The sequence below is a fragment of the Gymnoscopelus braueri genome (genome assembly GCF_963280865.1).
Source record: "Gymnoscopelus braueri genome assembly, chromosome: 12".
Lineage (NCBI taxonomy): Eukaryota > Metazoa > Chordata > Actinopteri > Myctophiformes > Myctophidae > Gymnoscopelus > Gymnoscopelus braueri.
Window position 1 is genome coordinate 52,342,559 of NC_137614.1, and position 12,656 is coordinate 52,355,214.

General features: G+C 41.6%; 1 protein-coding gene across 1 annotated transcript; it reads right to left on the reverse strand.

Annotated features, from left to right (window-relative positions):
* Positions 1-3,935: 3,935 nt before the first annotated feature.
* Positions 3,936-6,523, reverse strand: cebpb (CCAAT enhancer binding protein beta). Its single transcript, XM_080444258.1, has one exon. It carries the CDS (start codon positions 6,235-6,237, stop codon positions 5,116-5,118), a length of 1,122 nt encoding a protein of 373 aa, XP_080300384.1. The 5' UTR covers positions 6,238-6,523; the 3' UTR covers positions 3,936-5,115.
* Between the last annotated feature and the right edge of the window lie 6,133 nt (positions 6,524-12,656).

The window sequence follows — 12,656 nt, forward strand, 5'->3', positions numbered from 1 at the left end:
ATCTGCTATTTTTGAGCCCAAAGTATAAAATAATGGTTGTAGCTAAAAAAATCTAAAATGACACAGTATGCGTTTTGGGTTCAGACTGTGCACTGTTTATTTGATCTGTATAACTTTATGATACAGTTTAAATATGCCTCACATTGCCTGTAACTAATGTAATGAATGAACCTAATCAGTGTTTGTTCTTGCCAGTGGTGGAAAAAGTACTCAAATGTTTTACTTAAGTAAAAGTATCAATACTGCAATATAGAAATACTCCGTTATAAGTAAAAGTCCAGAATTCAAAATTTACTTGAGTAAAAGTACAAAAGTGTTGGCATCAAAATGTACTTTAAGTACCAAAAGTAAAAGTACTAAAATGTTTGAAAATAGCAGATCTACAAGCTCACAACGCGTCGCGATGCGACGCGTTGTGGGCTTGTAGATCGGCTATTTTCAAATAGCCTAGGTATAAAATAGGGCTAAAGTGATTAATGTATGTTTTATAATGTAATAATTTATATCTGCAAAGTAACTAGTAACTAAAGCTTTCAAATAATTGTAGTGGAGTAAAAGTACAATATTTGCCTCTGAGATGCCGTGGAGTAGAAGTAAAAGTATAGACAATTGGAATTACTCCAGTAAAGCAAAAGTACCTCAACATTGTACTTAAGTACAGTACTTGAGTAAATGTACTTAGTTACTTTACACCACTGCCTGTAAGTAATGTAATGAATGAACCTAATCAGTGTTTGTTCTTTTATACGAGTCACTGGACCTTAAGGTGACTGACTGGAGATCTCAGCTGTGGGTGAACTCTGACCTTGTGTATAAAGTGAGTTGAATCAATGTGATGAGAAGGCTCTTAGCACACACGCCTAAGCGTTCCTTTATTGGTGTGTGTGTGTGTGCCAGTGGTGTAAAGTAACTAAGTACATATACTCAAGTACTGTACTTACTGTAAGTACAATTTTGAGGTATTTTTTACTTTACTGGAGTATTTCCAATTCTCAGTACTTTAATTGTACTTTTACTCCACTACAATTATATGAAAACTTTAGTTACTAGTTACTTTGTAGATTTGGATTATTATTACAAAACATGCCCTATATACATTTCGGCCATTTGAAAATAGCAGATCTACAAGCTCACAATGCGTTGCGATGCGACACATTGTGAGCTTGTAGATCGGCTATTTTCAAAAGATTTTTATCCATTTGAAAACTTGTGTAATGGGACATTCTGCATAATGAGTACTTTCTACTTTTTGATACCAATACCTTTGTACTTTTAATGAAGTAAAATTTGAATTCCGGACATTTAGTTGTAACAGAGTATTTCTACATTGTAGTATTGATACTTTTACTCAAGTAAAAGAATGGAGTACTTTTCCCACCACTGTGTGTGCCAATAAAGAAGCGGAAATGTGAGGACTGTGAGATTTGGGATGTTTTACCTTTTGGGGATTTTTTTCCCCAATTCCTATTCTTGATTGCTACACTAAAATATCTTTGCAGAAAATGGTCGATCTACAAGCTGTTGTCAGCTTGTAGATCGGCTATCTTTGCAGACCGTTGGCCCTCAGAATAGGGACACTAGAGTTCATGTGGTTAGCAGCACTCCACTCCCAGTTCATGTTAATTATCAACAGAGTTCTCCTTTATCTGGGTCTGGCCAAGACGTATTCATTGAATTCACTTTTCCTCAACACATTGTGTGAATGTGACTGCATACTGTATGACTGCTGACTGGAACTGATTGTGCTTCTCATTTCCTTGTACATTTACAATACACAAGTACATTTACTCAAGTTCCATACTTAAGTACAATTTCATGGTACTTTTACTTGAGTATTCCCATTTCTTGACACTTTATACTTTATACTCCACTACATATCAGAGGCAAATAGTGCACGTTCTACTCCACTACATATATATTTCACAGCTTTAGTTACTAGTTACTTTGCAGATTTAGATTATTAATAATTCAATACAATTATTAATCACAAATCGTCCAAAACGTTTGAAAATAGCAGATCTACAAGCTCACAACACCTCGCATTGCGACGAGCTGTGAGCTTGTAGATCGGATATTTTTGAAAAGTATAAAATATTAAAGGTAATGATCAATAATTATAATCCAATAACATGATACACTGTATTATGATTCTGAAACGGGGCGTTTTGTGCATAGTGAACACTCTTACTTCTGCTACTTTAAGTATATTTTGATGCTAATACTTTTGCACTTTGAGCGAAGTAAGATTTTAAATGTAAGTATTTTTTACACTATGGTATTGCTCCTTACGTCCCAAATCTAAGTATCTAAGTACTTCTTCCACCACTTGCTTGGATAGTGTTCAAGTGGCTGTCATCTATAGCTACCAGAGGCCCTGTGTGCAGTGATGCCAGACTCTGTGAGAGAAACAAGCAACCAGGTCTAGGAAAACAAGCCCAAAAGAAGCGACTATGGGCCACATGAGCACTTTAAACATATACATCAGCATTCGAAAATAGCATATCTACAAGCTCACAACGCGTCACGATGCGACACGTTGTGAGCTCGTAGATCTGCTATTTTGAAATAAAATCTTGGGGGGAAATTGTAATAAGCAGACCTGGCAACGCTGCCTGTGTGTCAGATCATCTGCAGCTCCTAGAGGCCCTGTGTGTCAGGCTGTGTGTGGCGTTTTAGTTGCTGATTAATTTCTCTGCAACCTTGAACCCCTTTCTGGACCAGTGGACCCTCCTGCAGTCTGTTTGCTGACAGGGCTGAGTGTGCTAAAGATAAAGCTAACAATATGTGTGCTGCCTGGCTGCCTGTCTGTCTGTCTGTCCGCCTGTCTGTCTGTCTGTCTGTCTGTCTGTCTGTCTGTCTGTCTGTCTGTCTGTCTGTCTGTCTGTCTGTCTGTCTGTCTCTTCCATTCAGCATGCACATTTACAACTGGATTAAACTGTCTTAAACCACAGAGGAATGCCCCCTGGTCAGTTTAAAGCATAATGGTCAAAACTAAATGAAAACATCAGCGATATAAAAGCATGACTTTCTGTTTGTGTGGAGAGTCTTTGAACTGTGAATACCAGAGGACAAGGCCAGTGTTTTTTTTTTTAAAAAGCTTGTACCTTCAAAATGTAGATGATAACTTACTGAGATGTTTGCAGATTAATGCTGTCATACACGCTGTAAACCTCATAAGTCCAAAACTGTTACTTTGCACCATTCAAATGTGCAAAAGTAGCAAAAATAGCCGAACTACAAGCTCAAAACGCATCGCGTCGCGATGCGTTTTGAGCTTGTAGATCGGCTATTTTTGCTACTTTTTGTGTGATGCTGTGGTATGATCAAGAAGGGCATTAATTTACAAAAAAATAAAACAGTTAAAATATGGAGTTAGGAGGTTTTTCTGACTGACAGCATATATGAAAAACGTTTCAGTCATGCTGTTGAAGCCAATAGATAAGCTGTCCTATTCTGAGGATAGGGGGGCATTGGGGGGGGGGGGGCATTGTCAATATTTGTAAAACAAACACAGTGACTGCTGAGTGCTCACACACACAGTCAGTCACAATCAATAATTTGTGCAGAACTATTAGTTTTGTCTGCGCTGATGAAATACTACCCCCACATAGAAGCATATCCCTGTGGCATTAATGTTATTATTACACTGCATGGGGGGAGGGGGGGGGGGTATTTTAACCATAAAAGCTGAATAAAGCATCCACACATCACCCAGAGCGTGGTCTGAGATGATAGTTTGCAGAATAATGTGAGATAGAAAGTGAAAACATAATTCTTGCGGTCTATATTTGATCATGTGCCTGCATGGTGGTAGACCTGAGGCAAGCATTTAAACATGCACCAGTCCTGTCTGTCTGTGTCTGCAAAAAGAGACGCTTTCCCACCCAAATGATACATAAAAATACGGGGAAAAAATACCAGTCGATTTCATGATATACAAAGTATAAATTTGTTTAATTCAATAAAATATCAAATGCAATTAAAACATTTCACCTTGGGAATATTAAATAATTAGACTTATTTCATTCATTGCCAATACTGTTACAATGAGTTGCATCATTTCACCGCAGTGCAACTCTTCCTTTGCACGACCATTGCTCCAGATAAGGAGGAAAAAATGTACAAAAAAGAAAAAGAAAATCACTCTCATGTGTGTCAAAGCTGCACGGGGAAATACTGCATTCATACAAATTACGATAAAAAGGCGACATATCAATAAAAAGCTGACATATCAAGTCTTCACTCGTTTCAAAGTGTCCTTGTAAACTGACAGTGGCAGCTTGTGTCTTCACATCGTACCATTCTCTCCCCCCAAACATTGTCCACTTCAATCCTCGCCCCCCCCAAAAAATATAGCAGATCTACAAGATATAAGCCATATTCTTTTGGGTGGCAAAGACATTTAGTGTAGTCCATGATGATGAGATAGCCTACTGTCCACTTTTTTTTTTGTATCTGACCCATAATAATGCGGCAGACATCAATAAAAAGGGCTTTTTAAAAAGTGGTCAATATCCCTCTCCAGCCAAGCTTTCAAGTCAATCAAAGGTTTCAATTAACCAAGGGGGGGGGGGGGGTCGATTGATCGACGCCGGCACGGTGCGGTTAATGAAGCGGTTGTTCTAACCGCGCTCAAAACCCTTGTGGAAAAGTACCTTTAAACCATTCAATCCGGGGATGCATCTGTGTGTCATTTTAAGATTTTCAATGGCTATTCAAAAATAGCAGATATACAAGCTCATAGCGCGGCACCAAGTGCCGCGCTATGAGCTTGTAGATCTGCTATTTTTGAAAAAAAAACGTGAAAATGTGTGCAAATCTTTGAATATGAATATTTTTTAAAGCGAACATCTGTTACTCAAATCTTTGCTTCTGGGGGGGGGGGTCCCTGGAACAAAACATTTGAGAAATGTTCGCTTTAAAAATATAAAAAAAATATAGCCAATATATATTCAAAGATTTGCACACATTTTCATAATTTTTCAAAAAAATAAATAAAAAAAAATAGCAGATCTATAGGCTTGTATATCTGCTATTTTCTTTTGAATAGCCAAAAAAAAAAAAATCTTTAAAAAATGACCCAGATTCGTTCCTCCAGTCCCCGGTGGTAATGTATTAACACTGCCCGGTGGCGGACAGTAAGTTCCTCAGGGTGGTCAGCTCTCGGCTCAGCTGCTCGACGCGCTTCACCAGCCGGTCGTTCTCGGCCGCCAGCTCCAGGACCTTGTGCTGCGTCTCCATGTTCCTCACCTTGGCTTTGTCGCGGCTCTTCCTCACCGCCAGGTTGTTCCTCTCGCGCCGCACCTTGTACTCGTCGCTGTCCTTGTCCAGGCGCTTCTTCTTGCCCGACGACATGTGGTGCTTGTGGTGGGAGGAGGAGGGCGACCTGTTGGCCGAGGTGGTCCCCGAGGAGGAGCCGGGCGGCCCGGGGGTCCCGGGGGGGCTGGTGGAGCAGGTGGAGGAGGCGGAGGTGGAGGCGGAGGAGATGTTGCCCAGGCTGCCGGACACGGACTGGTACTGGTGGAGGTAGGAGCGCATGTCGAACCCTCCTCCTCCTCCTCCACCTCCTCCTCCGTCCATCTTCCCTCTGATCTCCTGCTCCTCCTGGCTCTGGCTGGACTCCTGGTCTCTCTCTCTCTGGTGGTAGCGGCTCTCCTCCAGGAGCTCCTCCGGGCCGAACACGGAGGAGTCGGAGCCCTGAACCCGGGTCTCCTGCAGACCCTCCGGGTAGCCCAGCCTGAAGTTCGTGTTGTTGCTGCACTGTGAGGACTCCAGCTCGTTCATGAACGCGTAGCTCTTGTAGTTGTGGTGGTGGTAGGAGGAGGAGGAGGAGGAGGTGACTCCCCTCTTCTCCATGAGGAGGAACTCCGCGAAGGACTGCTGGTTCTGCTGGTTGTTCTGGAGGCTCTGATGGAGGTGCTGGTGGTGGTGGAGGTGTTGGTGCGCCTCCGCCGCGGCCAGAGGCTGGTGTGGCTGCTGACAGATGTTCTGGTGGGAAGAGGAGAGGGAGGGGGGTCCTCCTCCTCCTCCTCCTCCTCCTCCTCCTCGTCCTCCTCCTCCTCCTGATGAAGGGTCCAGGTACACCGCGGAGCAGAAATCCACCGTCTTCTGGTCGTCGATGCTCAGCAGCTCCGTCATGGAGTCGCTCAGCCGCCTGTAAGAGGGGCTGATCACGGTGCCTCTGTGGTCGTACAGCTGCAGCCCCGTCGTCGTCGTCGACCCCGCGGCCACTTCCATAGGAACCCTGGGTTCGATGCGTTGGGCTCTGCTGCTGCTGCTGCTGCTGCGGCTGGACGGGTCGGATATCTCTGCTATAGGTTCTGCTTCTCTGGATGTATGTGAGAGTCTGGTGTTTGTATAGCTTTAAAAACACACTGGTAAATAGTGACACAGCTCTGTGTGTGTGTGTGTGTGTGTGTGTGTGTGTGTGTGTGTGTGTGTGTGTGTGTGTGTGTGTGTGTGTGTGTGTGTGTGTGTGTTAAATAGGCTACAGGGTAACTTTTCTAAGCAGTATAAAGTGCAGACAGACTGACTGACTGTTGACACTCACACTGACTACACTTTATAGGCGGTGCGTACAAACCTCAAGAGAGTGGGTGGGGCTTAGGTTTTGACAGGTAGGGCTTCGTGACGTCGGTGGTGTGTGTGTGTGTGTGTGTGTGTGTGTGTGTGTGTGTGTGTGTGTGTGTGTGTGTGTGTGTGTGTGTGTGTGTGTGTGTGTGTGTGTGTGTGTGTGTGTGTGTGTGTGTATGTCGACGGACTGACGTGTGTGACTCACACCAAACTATGTTCTGTTTCAATGTGTTAAACCACAAGAACATTACACAACAACAACACAACAGGGGACTGGGGGTTGCTCAACACACATATACACACACACACACACACACACACACACACACACACACACACACACACACACACACACACACACACACACACACACACACACACACACACACACACACACACACACACGCACACGTTTATTACACCATGAAAACTAAGAAGTTCTATTTCTGGTTCAATAATCCCCCCCCCCCCCCCACACACACACACACACACACACACACACACACACACACACACACACACACACACACACACACACACATATTTAAAGTAGTGGCAAAATCAGTGCACACAGGTTTTTAACAAAACATTAAATAGTCAAGCCATAAAATGTAATAATAATTCAACAGTTAGTGATCTTTTAAACGTGTAATAATACGTGCATTATGTGCTCAATGTTCTGGCATCAACATGTTCAGATAGGACATACTGCCATCTTGTGGTGAGGTGAGGAATTGTACAAATAAACTTTTGCTGCTCTTTTTTCCCTCTACACCTATAAGCGTTGTGAGCTTGTAGATCTGCTATTTTTGGCTAAAGTTTTCCTCAGAAAAGGGATGCTAGGGTTCAAGTGGTTAATGTAAAAAAAAAAAATCATATCACACAAATATTTGGCGGACCCCCTGTAGTAACTCTGAGGACCCCCTAGGGGTCCCGGACCCCCTGTTGAAGATCCCTGCTGTAGGCCTACAAGTAAAAGTCCGGAATTCAAAGTTTACTTTGGTAAAAGTACAAAAGTATTGATATCAAAATGTACTTATGTACTACCACATGTAGAAAGTACTCATTATGCAGAATGTCCCGGACCCATTTCACAAGTTTTCAAATGTAAATGTCTTTTGAAATTAGCAGATCTAAATCTAATCGTGAATTCAGCGTCGTGTCGTTGCCCCTAATCACACATATTCATGACAGCTGAGACACCTGGCTGATTAGAAGGGAGTCACACCATCAGAGTATCTGCTGGTGCGTGCCATGTGATGGAACTATATAGTGACTAATGCAATTTGAACCTTGTTGCTGATACATTTGGTTGTCATTCCATTTTAAATAGTTTAGTCATTAAGAACTATATTTTTAATCTGATAATAATAATAATAACAAAACGTTATTTATAGCACTTTTTTAAACAATGTTACAAAGTGCTTGAACAATCAAAACAGCAATCAAACAACAACAATGCAATAACAGTAATATATTAAGTTTACAATAGAACAACAGAGCAATAACAAACAAGATTTATCTCAGGGAGTTAAAAAGGCCATTCTGTGTTTTTAAGAGGGATTTAAAACTCGTTAATGATCTGGGCAGTGCCACCATTAAGAGGGCAGTGCCACCAAGACCCACCCATGACTCCAGAATCGTGTGATCCTGATGACCTTAAGTGTTTGAAGTATTAAGTGCCTGCCCTGAGTCTAAATAAATATGATCTTTTTTGTACTGGAAACATGTCTCTGCTCCTCTCTCCTTTTTAAACCTGCTGTTGGGTATTTTGAACTGTGAATTTATGTTGCTCAAACTCCCAGGGTGGCGTAGTCTGGGATTCTGTTTCTGGGCGGTTACATACACAAGAAACAAAAATAACACATAAATGTTGTTTGTTGAAGATTAATTTGACACAAGAAGCTGCCGTTCCCACATTGCGAATGGGCATTTTCATATCAAGGACCCCCAATTACAAAAGTTGTTGTGCCAGGGAAACCCCATACAAGGTTTGTGTTAAAATATTACAAAATGTAAACATTTTGTTTTGAAAATAGCAGATCTGCAAGCTCACAATCCGTCACATCATCTTGTAGTCCAGGGGCCAACACTGATATGTTCACAAATTGGTACCACCTGAGGTGGCCGTAAAATGTTTGTATTTTTGTGTTCCTACATGTCTCTAGTTTATATTTTGGTACATGATACATCTTCCAATTCAGTAGCTTAATGACAGTAATCACTCTAAACAAGTGTGTGTGAATCATTTATATGGCTTCTAGACAATACTTTTTGGAAACAGTCTTATAAACAGTTGACCCTAAGGTAGTTTTACCAGTAGAATCCATTTCTGCTGAGGAAAGTTTTGTATTGTGCATATTTAATAAGATAATTGCATAATTGAACACATTTGTGGAAAGAAATCACATGATAAATACAATTACAGTTAGATATTTCAAAAAGTGTGATATATGTGGAAAAAAATAGTGGAGATACGTCTGTGACCTACTGGCAATGTGCACAAGCAATTTGGTGCTGGTCGGCCGAACGGTTTGTGAGATTAGCTAGGACAAACTGCTACAAGCTGTAGTTGTAATAGCTGTGAGGGAATATGTCAAAACTCATAAAGATTGTGCACTTAGTGACAGGTTTTATATTGTTGACATGGTGTTAGGTGTGGGTGTAAGGTTTTCAAAAGCCCTGCATACAACTTGGGCTGGCCCACTAGTGGCCGGTATGCAGAAACTCCAATATTAGATAGCTCAGTATATGGTTGAACACCCCATAAATTCATACAAATTATGAATTATGTTACTATTGGGCATGCTAAATAAGCATACGAAAAAAATCTAGGAAAATGTAACTTCCAGAAAGGCAGAAAGTCTAATTTTCAAGATGGCGTCCATGATGGCTGCCAGGAGCTTAAAATGGCTGTTTCAATTACTATTCAATCTATAAAGGGGGAAGCATAATAAGCAAGCATAAATCTATTGCTTTAGGCCTACTTACGAAATTACTTCAATAACCCCAATGGGGTTGTCCAGTAATCCAGTAAGCCATAGGCCATTTTAGGCACTTGTAGTGTTATTAACAGGTGCTGTTATACAGTCACTATTCATCGTCATACTCATACTCTGACTCCTCTGGAAGATTTTTTTATGTGGAATTGAGACATTCCTCAAGTTGACCCAGTCCACAGACAGTAGTACATGGTTGTCCATATCTTCTACCAGATCAGCGGAGTGTCTTGTAGGCAGTGGAGAAGTTACAATGAATGAACTCCAAAAATGAATGCTTCTGCAGCATGCATTATTGACATACAGTAAGTGGGATAAATTGATCATCCTGCAGCTTGCACCCCTAGTTCATGGCATCCACACCCTCTTTTTCCCCATAAAAACCATGTATATGATAGACCAGTGTCTTCTACGACAGTGAAGTTTGGTGGCAGATTCAGTTGAAGGTAGACGTTCAGGCGTTACAAGTGATGAAGCTGAGACAACCTCCTTGCTGAAGGTGTTAGATTGCGTTGTTGTGAGGGAATCTGTGCACTTTCCACCAAACAGGACGGCCATTACTTGACACCCTAATGTCATCAATCAACTCTGATCTGATTTGGGACAGTGAATGCGTTGGCACAAGGGGAAAGGGAAAGGGGAAGAAATTCGGATTTCAGCTTCACCCAGCCGATGGCTGCCGGGACTGCATGGCTCTGGGGAGCAGTTAGGTGTGAAGTGTCTTGCTCATGGACACCTCCACACATAGCTGGGGCCAGGAATCAAACCTGGGACTTTAATTTCCCCATGCGGCCTCTCTACCCATTCAGCTATGACCACCCACTAGACCGAAGGTCTAACAAGCTTATGTTAAGCAAAGCAGTCTTTTTGCAAAACACCAAAAATCAGAGAAGTCGTGTCACAACCAGTCACAGCATGGATGAATACATATGTTTTACACTGTAATTGTATTTATCATGTAATTTCCACAAATGTGTTCAAATATGCAAATTATCAAATTAAATATGCACAATACCAGAATTTCCTCAGCAGAAATGGATTCTACTGGTACAATTACCTCAGGGTCAACTGTTTATAAGACCACTGGTTTCCAAAAAGTATTGTCTAGAAGCCATATAAATGATTCACACACATCACGGTTTCATATGGCTTGTTTAGAGTGATTACTGTCATTAAGCTACTGAATTGGAAGATGTATCATACCAAAATATAAACTAGAGACATGTAGGAATACAAAAATACCAAAAATGTACGGCCACCTTATAGGTGGTACCAAAATCTGGCTTGGCCCCTGGACTATTGGGGCGGTGAGCCGATTGAATAGGGCTGAAGGGGTTAAACTTGATGGTGTATTAACTGATTTTTTTATGGGGACCCCCTGGAACCACTTTAAGGATCTACAAGGTCCCCAGTTCAAGATTATTTAGGCCCTAAATAATCATATTTGCACCCGGGACCCCCCACCCTGACAAGCACTTGTAATTATAGAGTTAATGTATTACATTTAGTTCGACTCGGTTCCATAGATAAATATTAGAATAAAATATTTTCAAAATGTTTGCCTCTTATATTATTTGACAACTTGGCCAACGTTTGAACGGTTCCTATCACACAAAGATTTGACCCCCCCCCCCCCCCCTGTAGTAACTCTGTGGACCCCCTGTTGACAACCCACAGGCTAAGAGATTAAAACATGTTCATGTGACATTTTATTATCACAGATTGAAGATAAAGATACAAAAAAAAAAAACACAGAACAAAATCTGCAGTAGACTTTTCTTTTTATTAAAAAAAAAAAAGGAAAACAATGACTGATGAAAATAAAAAATACATGTTTTTTTTTTCTTTCCAAGCTCAGTATAGAAAAACCTGAAGCAACGCATCATGGCCGCCAGGGGGCGCTGCGAAGCGGGGAAAAGAAACGGAAAAAACCTGATGTGAAAAAATATATGTGTGTGTCTGTGGAGAAGACATTATGTATACATTCTATAAGTCCTGTCAATCATTCTATAGGCTGCACTAGCCTTCCTGCTTTCGTGTATAGAGGGGCGGGTTTAAAATCAGCGCGGAGAGAATGTGCCTGATCCCATTGGTTCACCGATCTGTCCGTCAGCCCCCGCCCCCGTCAACACAACATTACGAGCGACGCCCACTGTACTCTGGTTGGTTGGGGAAATGAAACATTTCCTATACCGGGTACACCGACGCGCTGGTCCAGGCTTTTATTTTTTAGCAAAACTTAAACAATAAAAGCCTGGAGATCGAGGCTAATCGTTCTATGAGTCCTGTCAATCATTCTATGAGTCCTGTCAATCATTCTATGAGTCCTGTCAATCATTCTATGAGTCCTGTCAATCATTCAGAGTCATGAAGGTAAACTGAACCCTAAATCAATCTCTTTATATCAGCGGTTCTCAAACTTTTTCATGTCAAGGACCCTCAAACTGATATTTGTCAGCGGACCCCCCCAGGGAACAAGAGATTTATGTAAAAAGAAATAGAAGAAATAGCAGATGTATATCAGCAAATTTTTTAAATAGCCAACATATAAAAGGATAAAGTGGTTAAAATGATTGTGATGCTTTATTAACTAAACCTTTGCTGGGGACCCCCCTGGAAACACCCCAAGGACCCCCGTGGGGGTCCCCCGGAGCCTACTTTGAGAACCACTGCTTTATAGGACAGAAACCTGTTAATTCACCGCTTAAATCACCCAAAAATAATAATAATAAAAAAAAAAGAATAATAAATGCTGGGCTCTTAGCTGTATATCCTAAACTCCTGTGCTTCATTCTGATTGGCTGCTGTGACACGTGACTCTCTGCATGATGGGGATTAAATGGCGCTCTCGTTGCGTGACTTCAACGCTTTGATCAGTCATTTGAGGGAGATCTGTGTAGGACAGACAGGGGTCTTCAACGTTTTCAGGCCAAGGACCCCTCTAGCTGAGAGAAAGATGAAGCAGGGACCCCCTCACTACATATTGTATATATTGTGTCGCAGATTCAACTTTTTCATAGATTTCATAGATAGCTGGATTGGTGCTATAATGTGTATTGTCAGACAGTTAACTTTTAAACCCTC